General features: G+C 29.6%; 2 protein-coding genes across 2 annotated transcripts; both read right to left on the reverse strand.

Annotated features, from left to right (window-relative positions):
- Positions 1-1,261: 1,261 nt before the first annotated feature.
- On the reverse strand, positions 1,262-9,538 carry LOC112681643 (gamma-glutamyl hydrolase A-like). Its single transcript, XM_025551898.1, has 4 exons — positions 9,295-9,538; positions 9,067-9,178; positions 4,750-4,982; positions 1,262-1,683 (listed from the first exon to the last, which is right to left on the reverse strand). Exons 1-4 carry the CDS (start codon positions 9,528-9,530, stop codon positions 1,314-1,316), a joined length of 951 nt encoding a protein of 316 aa, XP_025407683.1. The 5' UTR covers positions 9,531-9,538; the 3' UTR covers positions 1,262-1,313.
- Positions 9,539-12,858: 3,320 nt separating this feature from the next.
- On the reverse strand, positions 12,859-14,973 carry LOC112681648. Its single transcript, XM_025551904.1, has 3 exons — positions 14,352-14,973; positions 13,906-14,138; positions 12,859-13,845 (listed from the first exon to the last, which is right to left on the reverse strand). The coding sequence occupies exons 1-3, from the start codon at positions 14,971-14,973 to the stop codon at positions 12,859-12,861; spliced, it is 1,842 nt and encodes a 613-aa protein (XP_025407689.1).
- Between the last annotated feature and the right edge of the window lie 3,814 nt (positions 14,974-18,787).

Consider the following 18,787-nt stretch of genomic DNA (forward strand, 5'->3'; position numbering starts at 1 on the left):
TTCTTAATTATTTTATTAAAAGGTTCGGGTTCATGTTCTAAATAAAATATTTTAAAATTAATTTCGTAGTATTTTTTTATGCATATTTAAAAATTACATAAATGTTACCGATATTATGGCATTATACTAATCAATATGGTATAATATACTCATATAAGTCACAACACGTCTCACTTCAACTAATTTATATATATTGTAGTATACGGGGGTACAATATTTAATAATTTAATTAATAATTAAATAAATAACTCGGCCACCAGTATCCTGCCACTATCAGGATCACCTGGCGCATATGTATACAAAAATAACACTCTTAAATATTGAATATATAATATTAATAATAATAATAATAATAATATAAAACAAAGGCGACCGCGGAACAGTACCTCACGGGAGTACTTCACTACGACGACTAATCGCCATCCGCTATCGAGATAACAAACAAAATAGTAATAATAATAATGACACAATTGTAACAAGTAACAATGGCCGTTCGGGATATTCCGCTACAATATATATATATATATATCGCAATAAGTTTTTTTAACAGCTATATAGTAATGTATAATATTATAGTATTATAATAAAGCAAATAAATAAAAACATAAGCAAAATAATATTTCATTTTTGAACTCATTATATGTGATTCAAATTTGTATCTATAATAATAAATAATAATAATTTATTTGTCCACAGAGTTTGTACATGTCGAAGAACAGTAATATGTATAAATTAAATTTAGTTTTAACTATACATAATAGGATATGATGCACAATTCACCACAAATATAACTATCGTATTGGAGAAATTGTAGTAGGTAGTTTAGTTTTTAGTCGTCCGTCTGTCAGCACATAATATTAAAAATTAAGATTAAGAATAACATTTTAAAAAAGCTTATATCTCAGAAATTGATTTATGCTTTGACATTTTAAGAATAAAAATATAATTTATAATGTTTGTTACATCTGATATTTTTCATTTTATAATAAGGGTTCCAGTTCGGTTCTGGTTATTTGATTATGTGAAAATTCGGTTCCGGTTCGGTTTCGATTCCTAATATTTTAAGGATTCTTGGATTTCAGAACCGGTTCTTTTGGGCTTGGTTCCAGCCTCTGCATTATAGTATAGTTTACATATAAATATTTTGTATACATCAATCTTATAGTAGTGAGGGGGTGGGGCGTGAGCTCATAAAATAATTTTAAAGGGGGCGCGGACCTTAAAAGGTTGAGAACCCATGTGTTAACTAATTAATTTAACAAATTTAAATGCATAAATTAATTCCTAAAAAATATTTGCATTGGAAAAACTTGTTACTCATTAAAAAAATATACTTGTTCGAATGTTGTTGACTTAAATTTTCCAACATAAGTTGAAGGATAGTTATAAATTAGTTCATTTTTCAATGCAGTAATGTTAGTGTATGCATGTTTATTTTTACGACATTCATCGACAAACCAATCATAAAAATAACGAACTGTATGTATAGCGGACAAACTGTGGGGGTAATTTCTTTCCCATTCGAAAGCATTTTTCTCTGGATGAAATTGTAATCCCACAAATGGATAACGCTGAGCTTCTATTGTGGATATAAATGTTAAATTATTAACATTATTTATTGTTATAGAATTCCAAAATTGGTTCAAATGCATTGACGTGAAGTTCTTAGGTGTTATACATTTACTGTGAAAAATAACAAAAATAGCAGTTGATTAGCTTATTACATTTTTTATTTGAATACATCAATAAATTATCTTATCCCCTCTAGTTACAAAAATATGACTGAATAGCCATCTTTAAAATAAATGGTTAATATTTTTCATATTAAAAGTATACAGGTATTAACCTTATTATTATTTGTTACATATAAATAATAATGTTGTTTAAAATACTTTTCAAAATACAAATATATTCAAAAAATATTTCAAATACTTTTAAATACATTTTTTTAAGCTTTGTTGTTGTCAGATTTTTAATTCTAAAACATTACGACAAAATTGCATTGATTTCTAGTGAATAGTGACTAGTAACTAATTTAATAAATTAATTTTAGCGATTTTAACGAATAAAGAGTGTCAGAGCAGGGGCGATTCCAGGTAGGCTAGGGGCCACCTCCCAAGCCCGTACCGTATTTATAAAAAAATTCATACTGTTAATAAAAAATGCATATTATAATATGGACTATCTAATACGACACGCACAAGTATGTAGATAGAGCCTGAGGTATAATGGTTGAATGGAGTTTCTACACACTTCGGAGACTAAAAACCTGGCTTCGTTCAAGGATGATTGAAGATAGACTATCAGCATTATGTCTAACTAATGTATATCATAAAGTATATATTCTAGAATAAATAGATCATATTATTGATATTTTTGCCAATTTTAAAAATAGGCGACTTGAATTTGTGTTGTAAAAATTTGTTGTTTTCTTTTTGTTACAAGATTTAGTAAAATTATAATTTGGCCTCCTCTAACCAAGGCCCTGGAGCCACCCCTACAGGTTAGCTTCTATAGATTTCAATTCTCTTAAGCCATGTTGATTATCAATAAAAAAGTATGTTTAAATATATATTTGTTCTACTAGTTACATAACAGTAGATTTAACAAGTGTCGATGACAACATTTTTGTTATTATTATATCTTCAAAAAAACTTTCAAAAAGTAAAAAAACGCCAAGTTCAAAATTAGAACTATTATATTCTTGCAACGAAAATTCTTGGCGGCTGATTTTAATATTGTTACTTGTCTAATATGTATTTTAAATAATTACATTTATATATCAGCCACCAAGAATTGGATAGTGATATTGAAACAAAACAGGTACAAAGATAATATTCATAACTAAGGAGAAAAGAGAGAAATTTAGAGAAATAGTTAAATTAATTCGTAAATTAAAAGCTTGAATAATGTTGATATCGGTGCATTTATTTGGTCAGGTTTTTTTTTTCGTTGCAAAAATAATACTCGTACTTGAAAACATTTAATAATTTAAAAAGAAAACCTCAACAAATAAAACAAAGTTTTATACTTGGTTTATACATATTATATATATATATATAAATCGTACTCAGTATTCCCTTTTGATTAAATGTATCACAATTAATGTGATTAATTAATATTGCGGAAACTACTAAATAAATAACATCAGAAGAAAATAATAACGTGTATTAAAATACTCCATGTAAATGATAACGAGAAAAATAAACTATGAAGTGTCATACTCGATTAACATTATCGATTAATATTATGTAAATTTGGGAATGGTAAATTAATGATTCTAATTCATTATTTGTTATATCAAAAAAAAAAAATTAGCAAATAATTCACCAACCTCTAATAATTCTAAAATATAACGTGTTAGAATGTATTAATCTGTTTATCTTCAAGAAAACATATTTTTTAGATCTAACATTTTTTTTTAAGTTTTTAACGAAAGAGTTATAAAATATTCTTGAATTTGTGTTGTAAAAATTGTTTTTTTATTTTAGTTATAAGATTTTGTAAAATTATAACTTGCCCCCCCCCCCTTAACCAAGGCTCTGGAGCCGCCTCTGTGTCAGAGTATGTGAGATACTGGGATTCGGGGTGTCGCTGTGCTACGATACAATAAAATCTAAATAGCCAAATATACAGTTATACGATACACGGAAAATATTATTATTTCAGTAATATTTTTAAATATTTTTTATCGATAATAGCATTTATAGTCGTCACTTCGTCTCGTCGACAATAAGTACAATAAGCACCATTCCAGTTTTAAAATAGAGTTGCCAAATTTTTTACCAGGCCACATTTTTCTACCGCCAGACCTCAGTTATAACTATGAAAATTGAAATGTAGTTATTACGCTATGTTGGAGCTATTTCTTACCTCACTATTATGGATGAATAATAAATCTGCAAATACAAAATAGCTAATAGAAAAATAAACTGCAAAATTAAAATAAAACCCTATACTTCCAATAGAACTTGTACTTCCTTTTGATTTATAATAGTTATTAGCAAGTAACTTTTTTTGTATTTAATATGCCGTTATGTAATCTAGATTACACTGTCATATATAAGCCCAATTCAAACATTAATTAATTCAATTTAACTCTAATACATAGGCATCGATACATAATATTTAAATATTTATCAAGTATTCGTATAAATATATTATGTTAAGCAGTGGCGTATATAGGTTTTCATTTCGAAGGGGGCCGATTATGTATTTGATTTTTGGGTGAAAAGAAAGGAGGAAGCAAACTATTACGAAAAAAATTACTTTAGCACTACAAGACTTCTCGACAATCTACACCATCAAAAAAATAAAAAACTCAACTTTTTTAATGATTTATTATTTTTTAAAAGTATAAAAACTACATTGTAATAAACAAATTTTTTATTAGAGTCACTCAAAATTCACCAAATATTTTCTTAAAAGAATAAGCATATTTTATAAATATAAAATTTTAAATTATCGCATAAGAGCAACATTCTCAGTGTCGTGACAAATTTTTGGAAACCCCCAGCATTAAGACATATCCAAGTTAAAAATAACAATCATTAACAATGGTGTTTTTCATTTCGGAGGGGGCCCAGGCCCCCTCGCCCCACCATAAATACGCCACTTATGTTAAGTGTTTTAATTTAATTTAATTTTTTCTAATATTAAACATGCTATCTTCTTTTTTTATTTATCTTTTTTTTTAATTTAAAATAAAAAAAATATATAATATAATTATCATGAATACTGAATACAAACCCATGACTGTTTACCGTAACTGGTTCTGTCAGTAATATTTTCCGAATATCCTTAGGCATATTTTGAAATAACACGCTTTTTTCTTCCATGTTTGGTATTAGTTCTAAGGGTAAACTTATGTTGTATGCATGACAATTTACAAAAGGATATTTTCCGTTAATGGATGCCATTAAAAGAAGTTCAAACCCAAGACAAACTCCAAGTACCGGAAAGTGATCATGTATATTATTCATCTGAAAAATAAGTTTTCTTTATATAAAATTGTATTTTTTTTTAAATGCAATTTTTCGAAAACTTTACTCTATATTTTTTTTTAAATTATTATTAATAATTACAATTTACACCATAATAATTTATCCAATGACGAATCTACCTGAGTTTTTAATTTCATGTATATTGTGTATCCTTACAATCCTTACAATCTTAATTAGATCTTCGTTACTTTTCCATGAACTACCCCCTATCCAAGAGCCCTATCTTCAAGCTGCTATTATTTCTATCAAACTAAATAATATTCCTCTAATTATCTCGTCAACCTATTGTCCTTCTGGCCAACACATTACGGAAAATAATATTCAATCATATTTCCATAAATTTGGCAACAATTTTGTCTCTGGTGGTGATTTCAACGCCAAGCACACGGCTTGGGGTAGTAGTATCATTAATACTCGTGGGAGATCCTTCTATAAAGTAGCAATTTTTAAAAAGCTTTCATTTATACATCCTGATTCACCAACTTACTGGCCATCCCATGCAAATAGGCAATCTGACATCCTAGATTTCTTCTTTTCATCCATCCCAAGCAATATGAACATATCTATCAACAGTTTCAACGACTTGTTACGTGACCACTCTCCCCTACTCTTACTGATTGGAGGTTCTCCATCCATTAACTGTAGGCCTTCAATAACTCATGGCCCTATCAACTGGACTTCATTTACTCAAAAAGTCGATGAGTTACTGTCTTTAAATTCTCCACTTAAAAATAAAATAGACGTAGATAATTCAATCCAAGTACTAACCAAAGTAATCGTTAATGTAGCTCGTAGTGCCTTGACCCTCCAAAATGTACCAAATTCCAAAAAATATCATGCTCTTCCTCTTCATCTAGTCGAACTACTCAAAGCCAAACGCCAAGCTAGATCTATATGTCAAAGAACAAATCATCCCCAAGACAAAACCACCTTCAACAAACTAGTAAACGCACTTAAATTTCAGTTAGCTAATTTTAAAAATGAAAAATTCAAAACTCATCTTAAATCATTAAATACAAATAATGGTTCTCTCTAGAAAATGACAAAAACTCTGTGCAACCAAAGGGTAACAATACCTACCTTATTTCACCTTAATGATTCCACGCCAAACAATCGAGCCATCCCAACCTCCTCATCAAAAATATGTCTTCTTCCCTAATATATATATACCCTTCCCGGTAATTTTCAGCGACGTCTAAAACGTAATTGACAAAGAGATTTACTAATTTTTAACTAAAAAAAAAAAAACGCTAACAATCTTATAGTAAAATTCTGAGGTGTCGTTAGTGAACGGCTCGCTCCTCAAATCATTTAAGTATATTTATTTTTATCCCTGCTTGGTAGCCGATGGAACAATATGCAACTTCGCAACATCCCAACACCAACACAATAATAGCGCGTAATACGTAACACGTAACAGTAGAGAGTTATGATACGATGACTGATTGCTTTGAGCCCAGGGACGGATTTAAGAAAGGATTAGGTCAGCTGACCCACAATTAATATTTGTTGACAAAATTGGGCTCTTAAAGACTACTCTTGAAGACTTTTTATATTTTTTAAGTGCCGAATATAAGTTGAAGTTAAAATTAAATTGGAAAATGCCCCATTTTTTACCCCCCCCCCACACACGCACACAAATGATTCCACTGGTTTAATTGCCTAGTAAATAAAACATATCTATGCCAGATCCCATGTCAGGTTTTATAAAATAAGATAAATGCTTACAATGATAATTATGAATAAATTAAAAAAATAAATATTATATGATAATTTTGTTTTATTATTACAAGGAATAAATTTAAAATTCACTTTTAGCCCTAATAAGTGGTTTCTTGAAATAATGTGACCCACAGTTCTTTAACCATGGATCTACCCCTGGTTGGGCACCTATTTTAAGAATAAATCTCAGGACCCCCGGCGATAGTCGTGTATTCGGATGGGCCAGACCGATACTGGTAGTATCTATAAACTGTTTAAATGGAAACGTTCATTAATCATTAAACCGCTTTTGACGCCGAGCTAACGCTTGAAAATTGTAAACGTGCGCTTACAACATGCACAGGTCTGTCATAAGATACTCACAAGAACGGCGTTTTTTGTGGCGTTTCAATTCCACATTTCTAGCTCAATGATACATTCAATAAGAGGCGTTATTTCAACTTTTTGAAAGGTATGCTAAAAACTAGGCAGGCCATATATATTACACCAGAATTTAAATTAAAATAAAGCAATTAAATGAACAACTAAATATATTCTGAAAATAACAAAATATGCATTACAATACATTTTTTATATAGTTGAAACTTAACATGTTTGTATGACTGATTAAACCATACACAAATGAATTACCTATAAACAGCTAAATCATGATGGTTTTTATTTTTTAGTATGTAATGACTTATTAATTTGAAAAAAATCAGTTTACAACTTTATAATATTGTGTACCTAATAATATCTACGAAATACCAAATTAAACAATTACATTTTATTATATATATATACATACATATAACCCAAAAACGCCTTTTCGTTTACTTAAAATCATGATCAAAATTTACGAAAACTCGAAATATGTAGTTACCCGACTACACGTGGCACACATAAAAGTTAAAACACAAAAAAATACATACTGCTGACTAAATCACTAAATAATAATGTATACTGTATAGATAAACAATGTTATTTTTGATTTGATAATTTGATTATCATTGGTTGTCCTAATTTTATCAATTATAATATCATAGAGCACATTTTTACATGGTACAGTAATGCCACAGAGTATACTCTGTGCAAAATGCTAATATTAAATCTATTTATAAAATTAATGTCGGTTATCTTTGTTTACCATGGTGAATATCTAACAGTGCTGCAGCCTGCTACAGTCGACCAGCTGTTTGTGGTTGGGGGGGATGACTGGTTAAGGAAAACCGAAATCGTTATCACTTTCGTAACCATAATAAAATATATGTGGAAAAATATATACAATTATAATTAGGGCTACCATACGTCCGGATTTCGTCCGGACAGTCCGAATTTCAAACATCTGTCCGGATTGGCGTCCGGATTTGAAAAATGTCCGGATTTTACAAACATAATCGTTTAACATGGATATATTGATATAAAATGTTATATCAGGTGATAGATTTTCGTGTTTACTCTGTATAAATGTACAATATGTAATTTTTTTTTTTTTTTATATATCATATTTGTATTGGTTCAACATATTTAACCTAATAACTCTTATGTAGACATTTTATTCATAGATCTAAGTAAAATTGTATTAATGAAATAACAATATTGTTTATTTTCAATTTTTATCCCCCCCTCCCCCGCGAATCGGAACTGATGTCCGGATTTCGTCTAAAAATATTATGGTAACCCTAATTATAATTGATTATTGATTATTACATATTAGGTAATAATATGTAATAGAAAAATTGAAACCAGGATCACAGGATTCCATTTGCTGATACGGCGCAGAAAAATTGGATTCAGGCTAAAATACAGTGTTTGGAAATTTTGGTTATGCACTGGCATACCCTGCATACCTTAAATGACGCCCCTGCATTCAATTATCAAACAAAATTACAAAGTACATTCACGCAGTGGCGCCGATCATTATATGCGGATGCAATACCTAATTTCGGTAGGTGGTCCCGTGGTGAACAGAGGTACATACGGTACTAAGATGACAAAACTGATAGCAATTCGCATTTTGGATATAAAAATTTGACCATGTTTCAAAATTGCAGTTACAACGCAATATACTCAGTATTTATTGTAGTCATATTCAGATTTTATTTTTTTGCAACTTCATACGAAACAGACACGGTGCCTTTGTATTGACGTATTTTGTAAAAATGGAAGAAGCATCGTTCAACACAGAGCTATTTACTGACAAAGTAGAAAAACTTCTTTGAAAAAAAATGATTTTAATGCCTGTTAAAAATCATTCATAATTATGATTCTAAGTATAATATATAGTGTCTTATATTTATGCTAAAATAAAAAAAAATATATAAAAAAGTTGAATTTATACAAATATATAAATTATACCTACATGTTCAGCAATTTTAAAAATTGTATTTGTTGATCCACCAATCCCAAAGGTCATGTTAAATGAACATCCTCCTCCAGGAACTAAAATACCATTAACTTTACTTGCTACTTCCCTATAACATGAGGTATTATCGTATTTTATTATAAAATATGTATAACAACATGAATGTATTAATTCTTGTGGGTGTTATTTACTACGTACATATAATAATGAATAAATACTACGTACATATAATACTTAGAAGTCCTGTTGGTAAAAACTGGAACAACTCGTCCTCCAGAAGATTCAATTGCTTTAACATAAGATGCAGCTATATATGTTTTATATGGAAGTAAATGATCTCTAAAACTGGACCAATATATTTCTTGTGTAAGTATTCCGATTATTGGTTTGTCATTAGAAGTTATTTTTTTTATCATAAGAAACAAAATAAAAGTTAAACAAATTGATGAATTCATTTTCATTAACTAATTTAATACTTATATGTGTATATATAATTGAAAAATGAAAAACAGATGTATACACCTGATGCAAAAATAAAACTAAAATTATTTTTGTTAATACTGAAGGTCACAAAAACACTTATCAACAAAAAAACTTAATAATTGATTTTAAAAATTAAATATTATTTTTCATCATTATCTATGCAAATACACTTAAGACATCTACTTATATCGTTTAATTATTGAATCATTTATACAAATAATAAAAATAGTATTTTAGATTAATAATCACGTATTCTTTTTCTGATAAGTAGTTTATGTTATTGTTTTGGATATTTAAAAATTGAACTGCACAAATTTAAAAATGGTAAGTTTCTTTAAAAAAAATATGTTTAATAGAGGCTCCGGTGCATTGAATAAAACTGTGGAGAAAATTGTATAGAAACGAATTGCATGCATCAACACATACCTAATTGATAAGATAATATATACTAGTATATGCTTCCTACGCACACACAACTAAAATAACGATGAATTAAAAAAACTAGTTTGTTTTAGTAAAATATTTATTAATAATTACACCATAAATTATTTATCAATTTTATGACATTATACTTGCAGATATGGAATTAATAATTTTTATATAATATAAATTGTTTTGTTATTATAAAGGTACAATGATAAAATATATTTAATAAATATGAATTATCAAAACTAACATATTCACGTTAATTCACATCAAACCTTTTGATTGACTGATCTAAAAATAATATAAAATCATAATATTAAAATTTAGAGAGTCATAATAAAACATGTAATAACACGTCCAGTCAATGGCTTGGCAGTGCATTTTATAACGAATTTTCACTGAGCGACAAAAAATGTTTTTCTCAAAATAATCAATGTAATACCATAGTACGATTATAGTATTAAACGTTTGTTTGGCATTATTTCACCCAATATTTCAAAATATTGTTGACAGGGTATAATCACTGGGCGACATTTGTGTCGCCTAGTTAACTAGTTAAAAAATGCACTGTGGTTTGGTGAAGAATATCTAGAGGAGCGGTCGCTCCTAAAAAATTTGAGGTGGGTGGTTATTAATATTTAATATGTTATGCGTACTGTATGTACTGTATGGGCCGGATTTAAAGAGAGGCCCACGGGGCACAGGCCCCGGGGTCCCCATAAGATTCAATTAATAAGAGGCCCCAACAAAATAATTACCTTTTTTTTTTTAATTTTTCTAGTAATTTACAAAAAAATATTCAATTTTTTTCATTAAGTTTGGCAAGTGGTGCTATTAGTACTGGGTAATATATTAGTATATATTAGTAGTACTACTAGTACTACTACTAATAATAATAATAATAATAATAATAATAATTTATGGTCTAAACCTTAAAAGCATAATTAACAAATAATATACTTCTCAATGTACATGAATACATCATATTGTCACAATTTGTGATTTTTTTCCACAATTTTAGTGTTGGGAATGTAGCTCGATTTAAGGAAGAATAAAGTTCAAGTGGAATATCACAAATAACGTGCCCTCTCATAAAATCTCGTTCACCAAGGACATAACGATAACGTTATTAGTAGGGAACGGATATGTAAATGCATATTTTTATTAAAACAACATAATTAATATTCGATAAGAAATGTTCATGATTTAAATCATTCCTATTAAAATGATGCTACTTTTATTTTACATATTTTTATATATTTCATTAATTTTTAAATATCTTTAAACATATTTTATAATTTCATCATTCATACGTTTTCTTTGTACGAATATACAAGAAATTATTTCAAAATTAGATCCAGAAACTTCAATCGCTATTGAAAAAGCTTAAAATATTATACAAAATGAAACATTGAAAAATTTAATTTTCATCTCAGTGAATTTTAATTTTATTGCACATACAATTATTTTATTATTTTATTATTACAAAGTTAAGGCGTGTTTACACGGTGACAGTACAGTCATGACAGCACTGTAGTATAGTAATGCGACAGCTACTGTCACATGAAGATGAGCGTTTATACGGTGACAATAATTGTCATAACAAATATTGTGTTTCGTGCGATAGCGAATTAAAATTGACTAACAGTGTCACTAGTTTATTTTATTATTCACTTTATTATAATTTATAATTAACTGATTCACTTATTGTTTTAATTTTGCCTATCCTTAAAGTCAGGTATACATTTATCCCATAAACAAGGATGTTCTTCGTAATATTTTAGAAATTGAATAGTATCAAAAACCATTTTGAATTATAATTTCATTTATAAAATTTTCAATTAATTATTATAATTAGATATATATTATTATTTAAACATTTAAATTAATTGAATAAAAACTGTAGGTATATGTGATAACAAGTAATAATTGATAACAACAATACAAAAATCGTACTACGGTAGTAGTTGACAGTGTGGTAGTCACTGTTTACATGATAGAAGTGGCTGTCACACTGTCAGCTAGTTACTGCCTACTATCTAGCAGAGCTAGATAGTTCGACAGCTGGCAGTTGACAGTGTGGCAGCAACTATCATTATGTTTACACGACGACAGTCTCACGACAGCGACTATCATGACGGCGACTGTCGAGTGCTATTGTCATCGTGTAAACGCGCCTTTAGAAACAAAAAATATGTCCTTAAATGATAGTAAGCAATTTGTCGAACCAGCGATTGAAAAATTAAAACTCGTAAGCAGATCAATAGATGTTGAAAAAAAGAAAATTCATGCTGTTACAGAAAAAAATTCAGGCCAGCCCCTATTTTTTAGTGAACCCCGACATAAAGCGTGTAGTCCGAAACTGGAAGTGAGCAATACGGATTCGAGAATTTTGTACTTACTAAATACTAATAAATAAAATCACTATAAAGGTGTTTTTAAAGAAGTCAATTTAAGCAAGACAGCTGATGAGGACTTAAATATATCTATTTCATTTTAAATTATATGTTAAAATTAAAAATTTGTAAATAGTTTTTAGATTTATATCGGTTAAATATATATTTTCAGTTTAAAAAATAATATCAAATTTGGTAGTTACTTAATTATAATGTGCAATTTGATTAATAAAAAAGATCTGTTACTAAAAATTATTACACCCTTCTAAAAATTTGGAATTATCGCCTTCTGATATTATCAGTAGCGGCTCGTGGTGATTTGACAAAGGGGTGCGATAATTTTTTTTTTAATTTACTCAGAATATTAAATTAAAATTATCAGGTTATTTATTTATTATCTATATAAGTATATGTTATTTATTATCATTTTTCATAATATATGAAATAAATTCAAAACAAAAGTTACATTAAAATTTTTTCTTCATTAGGTTAAAATTTTATACTGGAAATCAAGACTCCTTTCCTTGATGTCACAAAAGTTATTGATTATTTTTTTGTTGAAATCAATATCTTCATTTATTATACGGCTCTCTACACTTAACATAGTCAAAGCATTAAGTCTGTCCTCACACATTGTACTTCTTAAGCATGTCTTAATTCTCCTCAATGTTGAAAAACTTCTTTCGGCTTCAGAAGATGTCATTGGTGTGACTACCAAAACTTTTAGTAATTTATAAACTTCTTTAAATGTGTCTTCCATGTTATTATTTTTAATATAATTTATTGTAGAAATTACACCTTTTAAATTTCGAAAATCATCACGTGAGTAAACTACCTCTAACTCGGTTTTCAAACGTTCTTGAATAAAAAATGGATAGCATTCGACAGTAATATTCAGAGCTTTTGATGGAAAATTATTAATATATATCACATATTTTTCATTTTGGAAAAGTTGAGCTGCTGTTAAATGTTTAGTAAAATCAAAACGTCTCTGAGCTTGAATAGATATTACGTCACATACTTCTAAAGTAGCCAATTTTTTATTATTCATAGAATCTTCTATTCGTTTTCTTTTGGAAGAACTTTCAATATTCGATATTTCTATAAGAGTTGTCAAATTATCGCGAATTTTTTGAATTTCTATTTTAAATTTTCTAACAGAATCTTGAACTTGTACTGGATCAGTATTCCTTGTTTGAACAGCATTATACAAACAATCAACATGAGGCATAATTTTATGAAAACAATTAAGCCAAAAAATAAAACTCGTATCTTTTAGAAGTAGTTTAAGTCCTGTTGCTTGATTAATAGAACTAGATTGCGAGGATGCATCAATAATTTTCTTCATACATTCAATCAACGTATCTCTATGTTCATAAACCATATTTACTGTTCTAATATTAAAATTCCAACGTGTTTGAACTGTTTTTGGTAAACGAGCGCCTACTATTTCATCTAGTATAGCTACTCTCTGTGGAGAATTCGAAAAAAATGTTGGAATTTGAGACAAATTTGAAAAAAATACTTTTACTTGTTTATTTTGGGAAGTCGCTTGAGCCATAATTAAATTCAGTTGATGAGCGTAACAATGAATAAAATAAGCATACGGATATTTTTCTTTTATTCGTACGTTAACTCCAGATTGGTGACCACTCATAATAGCAGCTCCGTTATATGCTTGTGCGATGAATTTTTGAGGATTTTTTTCTATTATAGGATCGATTTCATTTAGAATAATTCGGGTTAAAAAGTCTGCATCATGTCCTTTAGGATTTAAAAATCCTCAAAAACGTTCTACAGGAATCCCTTTAATTTCATAACGAAATATTAATGCTAATTGAAATTTGTTAAATATGTCAGTTGTTTCGTCCACAATAATAGATAAAAACTCCGAATTATTTATTTCATTTAATATATAATTTCTTATAACATTTAAAATACAATCCAATAATTCATTTTGTATGATTTTAGAAGTACCTTTGAAAACAGTAGATTTCTGAAAATGTTCCTGTAAACTTGGATCTAAATCTGAACATAAGTTAGTCAAACCACGAAAAACGCCTCGGTTTTTTGATGAAATTTTTTCATCGTGGCCACGTAATGGTAATTCGTAATTTCCACAACATTTTACACAATTTAAAATTTTTTCTAAAATATTTCGATTTTTAGAAACTAGCTCATTATGACGTTTAATCCCTAATTTATAACCACTGTCGATTCGACTTCTGATGTCCATAGTAACCAATACTTTGAAGTTTGCCTCATTTTGTAGATGTTTAAACGAATTTTCATGTTTATTTAATTTGACTAAAAGATGTATTAAATCTTTTACACCAGTTTTACTCCAAGATAAATCACCTCCAAAACATACACAAGGAAAACAAAATAAAGATACTATAGTTTCACACCCACAGAGCCATTTAAACTTTTGATAAAGCACAATATTAAAATGACGAGTATATTCTTTTTGTCCTTTTTTAGAAATATTAATCAAGTTGGATAAATTTGGTAGAGGTCTATCCAAATTTTTAATTTCCACTTTTTTTTCTAAAGTTAAAGATGACAATTTTAGTTTTAAAATTTCTTGAATCGAATTCATTATATGAGTAATAAATAAAAATAAAATATTGAAAATATGATATATATATTATTATAAAATATAAATAATAAATATTATTTACTATATTAAAATACTACTTATAATTCCAGTATACCAAACCGTATATAAAACGATTAAAATAAAAATATTCACCGTTTTTAATTTGATACAATCACAACAACCACTACACTACTACTGACAGCCGCGCCGCCCGAATTGTTCGACAGAAATCGTGGCATATCATAGTTTTACGGCCACTGTCAATGCCGATAAAATACAATTATATTTAGGTATGGTCTAAATACTGTGCTTATAATATGTGTGATTCGTGGAAAAACACATACACACGACCATAGGCGTGTCTACGGGGGTGGCAGGGTGGGCACCGGCCTCCCCAGCGATGTTCTTGGCCTCTTGGCTTATAATAGTGAAACCATGGATATATATATATATATATATATATATATATATATATAGTATCTATATCCGTGGCTGAATGAAAGGTAATTTTAAGTAGAAGGTAAATTTAAATTTTAAATTTATTGAATTTTACTATCTGTAATATTTTAATAAAAAACTGTTTATTGTGTAATAATTGTAAGTAATAAGATGTGTAGAGAAGGTTTATGTATACATGATAAAATATTTATAAAAAATAACTAAGTAGTACAATAGTTAATAGGTCTTATTTATAAGTTTATAGTTGTAATAGCATAGGAAACCAATTTTAAGATTAAAAAAATCTTTAATTTGGCGGGGCGAAAAAATTCTAGCTGCTATATACTTTCCATACAACAAAAATAAGTCACAAATATAGATATAGGTTATAGATCGCTGTAGTAAATAAAAAATTTTATAACTGGCCTCCCCAGCCATGGAGGTCTGGACACGCCTATGCACACGACCTATTGTAGTGATAGCAACGGGTCGCGTTCCACCGCCCGAATTGTACGACGGATTTCATCGCATATCATACCCATCATTGACTTTAATCAGCACGATCAACGTCGACTATAAATAAAATTATAATCGTATTTAGGTTTATCCATTAGTGTGGTTATTTGTATGATTCTATTCTTGGATAAAGCACACCTACACACACACCACCTAATGATTGTAACGGTCCCCGTTCCGCCGCCCGAATTGTACTACAGAAATCGTCGCACATCATAGCTTATACGACCGCTACCGCCGCCGCCGATAATATGATGTTTTATCTTCTATAAAAACCGGTTTTTATATGTGCGATTCACAACGTAGCACACATCACATAATATCGACAGCCGCGCTGTAATATATTCATTACTATATACACACGTATATATTTATTATTTATGATAGATATAAAATAATAAAAATAATAATAATTCTTATAACAATATTAAAAATAAAATCAAATATTATATTATTTCAAATATTTTGTAATTTCAGTAGGGGGTGCGATTGCACCATCGCACATAGGCACGAGCCGCCAATGGATATTATGCGCTTCAAATATACTTCAATTACATTGGTTGACGTGGAACGATCATTTAACCGTTTTAAAAATATTTTGTGATCCAATAGGAGACTTTTAACATTCGATAATTTAAAAGAAATTGTAATGATTCAATGCAACAAATCATTTTGATATTTTAATAATTATAATTGTATTTTTTTTTTTTAATTACATTTTTTCCCCACGTATTTGGATGTTTTTAACACATATTTTATAAATTATACTTTCATATATATGTACTTACTTATTACATATAAATTCGTTCCCTAGTTATTAGACATACTAGTCGGCAGACGTACAGTCCGTCGACAATTTTTATTGTTTCCGTTTTGGATCTAATTATTCGTGGAAGCGATAACAATTACGTAAGCTAGTTGCGGGTGAACACAGAAGATAACATAGTATAGTGAGGGAAATCCCGCCGTCGCCATCACCACGTTATAGGTGGCGGCAGCACATGAGGGATATAAAATAAAATTGAATAATAAAAAACATGCTTTCAGAAAACTAACAAAAAGGCATGGGCGGATAGGTCTACCGGGAAGCCGAGCATTTCCCGGTGGGCCCCCATTCGTATTTTGGTAACGGGGCCATTTATTATGCAATTATCTACTGTTCGTGCCAATATGGCATTATTGCATGTGTGTAGATAATCGGTTTTCGTATCGATTCTTATCGTGCGTATTGCCGTGCGCCGGCGTGCAGTCGACGACAGCTTTCGTGGGTTGACCGCCCAGTGCGCGCGTGAGATTGTTACTTTCCATGATTTTTGTTAACGAATGTTACCATTTTCGTGCGATGCGTAGCGGTACGTTGCGTATCCGCAGCCATCGTCGGCGGCGGTGATAAGCCTCCGTGTGCGACCGGCCGGGTACGTAATCACATTGTTATCGTCGCACGTAAATGTATCCGTTATTTCACGTTTTCATTATTTGTCGGTTATGTTTCAAAAAAGTCAGTCATGTTCTCAATGCCACAAAGTTTCATAAGTTCTCGTGTTTTTTGCTTTAGTGTGGTGGCACTGAGACATTTATCTTCATTTTGTGGTGTCCGGCGGCCAGAGCCTTCGTGGTGAATGTCAGTGGCACCGTCTCTCTCTCTCTCTCTCTCTCTCTCTCTCTTCCTCTCTGTTCGTATTCGTCGTGGTGTGCACACCAACTGTGTCATTCAAGTGTTCGTTGGTCTACATTTTTGTCAAACCATGTTTTCTGTGTTTTCGTGTCGGCTGTCTGGTAAGTGTCTTTCTACACAATTAGTATTTCCTTCATTTATAGTCATCGTGTTTTAGGGTGGTCACTCACCAACAGCCATTGTGATTAAGGGGATTGCATCACACGTATTTTTCGTACGTTTTAGACCAATAAGTGGTGGTAAATTACACATACTTCCAAATTTCCAATTTCAATTTTTAATATATGCATGAATTCTTTAACAAAATATCTAGGCATTCTAGGAAATTTTAATTTTTCAATATTGAAGGTCCTTAAAATTAAGATATTTTTTTAAAAAAATTTCATTAAGTGATTGCATTACATTTGTATTTATTTTGAGCACATCTGGTTTTAAATCAAAATTGTGGTTCCTACAAAACATGGTTAAGAAGTTAACGAATTCAATCCTTTTTTCGAAGTTACAATCGAAGTTCAGGAAGTATGTTTAATTTACTATCGCTTTTAGTAGTTTTTATAGGTTATGAGTACAAGAATATATTTTATTTTTCAAGATTTATTGACATTTGCGTGCGCGTGCGAGAGTTACTTTCGCCAGCGTAAGAGCGATTCTCGGAAACAACTAGCCGGGGATTACTGGATTACTGGATAGGTATATAAAAATAACGAATGGGCAACAATAACAATAATTATTTCCAAAATGAATATATAATATTATATACGAGTACAACCCATAAAAATTATATGTAAATAGGAAATATAGTACCTATGATTTATGAATCGTTTAATTTCAACACTACGCGCCGATCATCAAAGTGTCCGTACATTTCTAGTGTTTTGTGTTTTTTTTTTAATTTGTTGACAAAATGGGTAGTCTACTAAAAATCGGCGTTTTGGGCGAAAAACTAGACGCAAGCTTAGTGCACCTAGCAATGGCGTATACAAGGGGTAGACGTAGGGGTCAGATCCCTCCATTATTTTTATATTATTTAATTATTTTTTATTTTTCCTTACATTATGTAGTGTATCATAAAATATTTTGTAATATTATGAATCTATCGAGCTATTGAATTTTGAAAATTTCATCAATACTGAAAATCATTATAATTTGGTTTATTTGGTATATTGGTCGAAGTGGTCAATGACG

The sequence above is a fragment of the Sipha flava genome, unplaced genomic scaffold (assembly GCF_003268045.1).
Source record: "Sipha flava isolate LNK unplaced genomic scaffold, YSA_version1 193_pilon_pilon, whole genome shotgun sequence".
Classification (NCBI taxonomy): Eukaryota; Metazoa; Arthropoda; class Insecta; order Hemiptera; family Aphididae; genus Sipha; species Sipha flava.

Coding starts and splice junctions, on each gene's coding strand:
- LOC112681643 (XM_025551898.1), bottom strand. CDS start 9,530: ATGAAAATGAATTCATCAATTTGTTTAACTTTTATTTTGTTTCTTATG. Junction 9,179..9,294: donor AGGACTTCTAAGTATTATAT/GTACGTAGTATT, acceptor CTCATGTTATAG/GGAAGTAGCAAGTAAAGTTA. Junction 1,684..4,749: donor GTTACGGTAAACAGTCATGG/GTTTGTATTCAG, acceptor TATTTTTCACAG/TAAATGTATAACACCTAAGA.
- LOC112681648 (XM_025551904.1), bottom strand. CDS start 14,973: ATGAATTCGATTCAAGAAATTTTAAAACTAAAATTGTCATCTTTAACT. Junction 14,139..14,351: donor GAAATCTACTGTTTTCAAAG/GTACTTCTAAAA, acceptor TAAATCCTAAAG/GACATGATGCAGACTTTTTA. Junction 13,846..13,905: donor CGACTTCCCAAAATAAACAA/GTAAAAGTATTT, acceptor AATTCTCCACAG/AGAGTAGCTATACTAGATGA.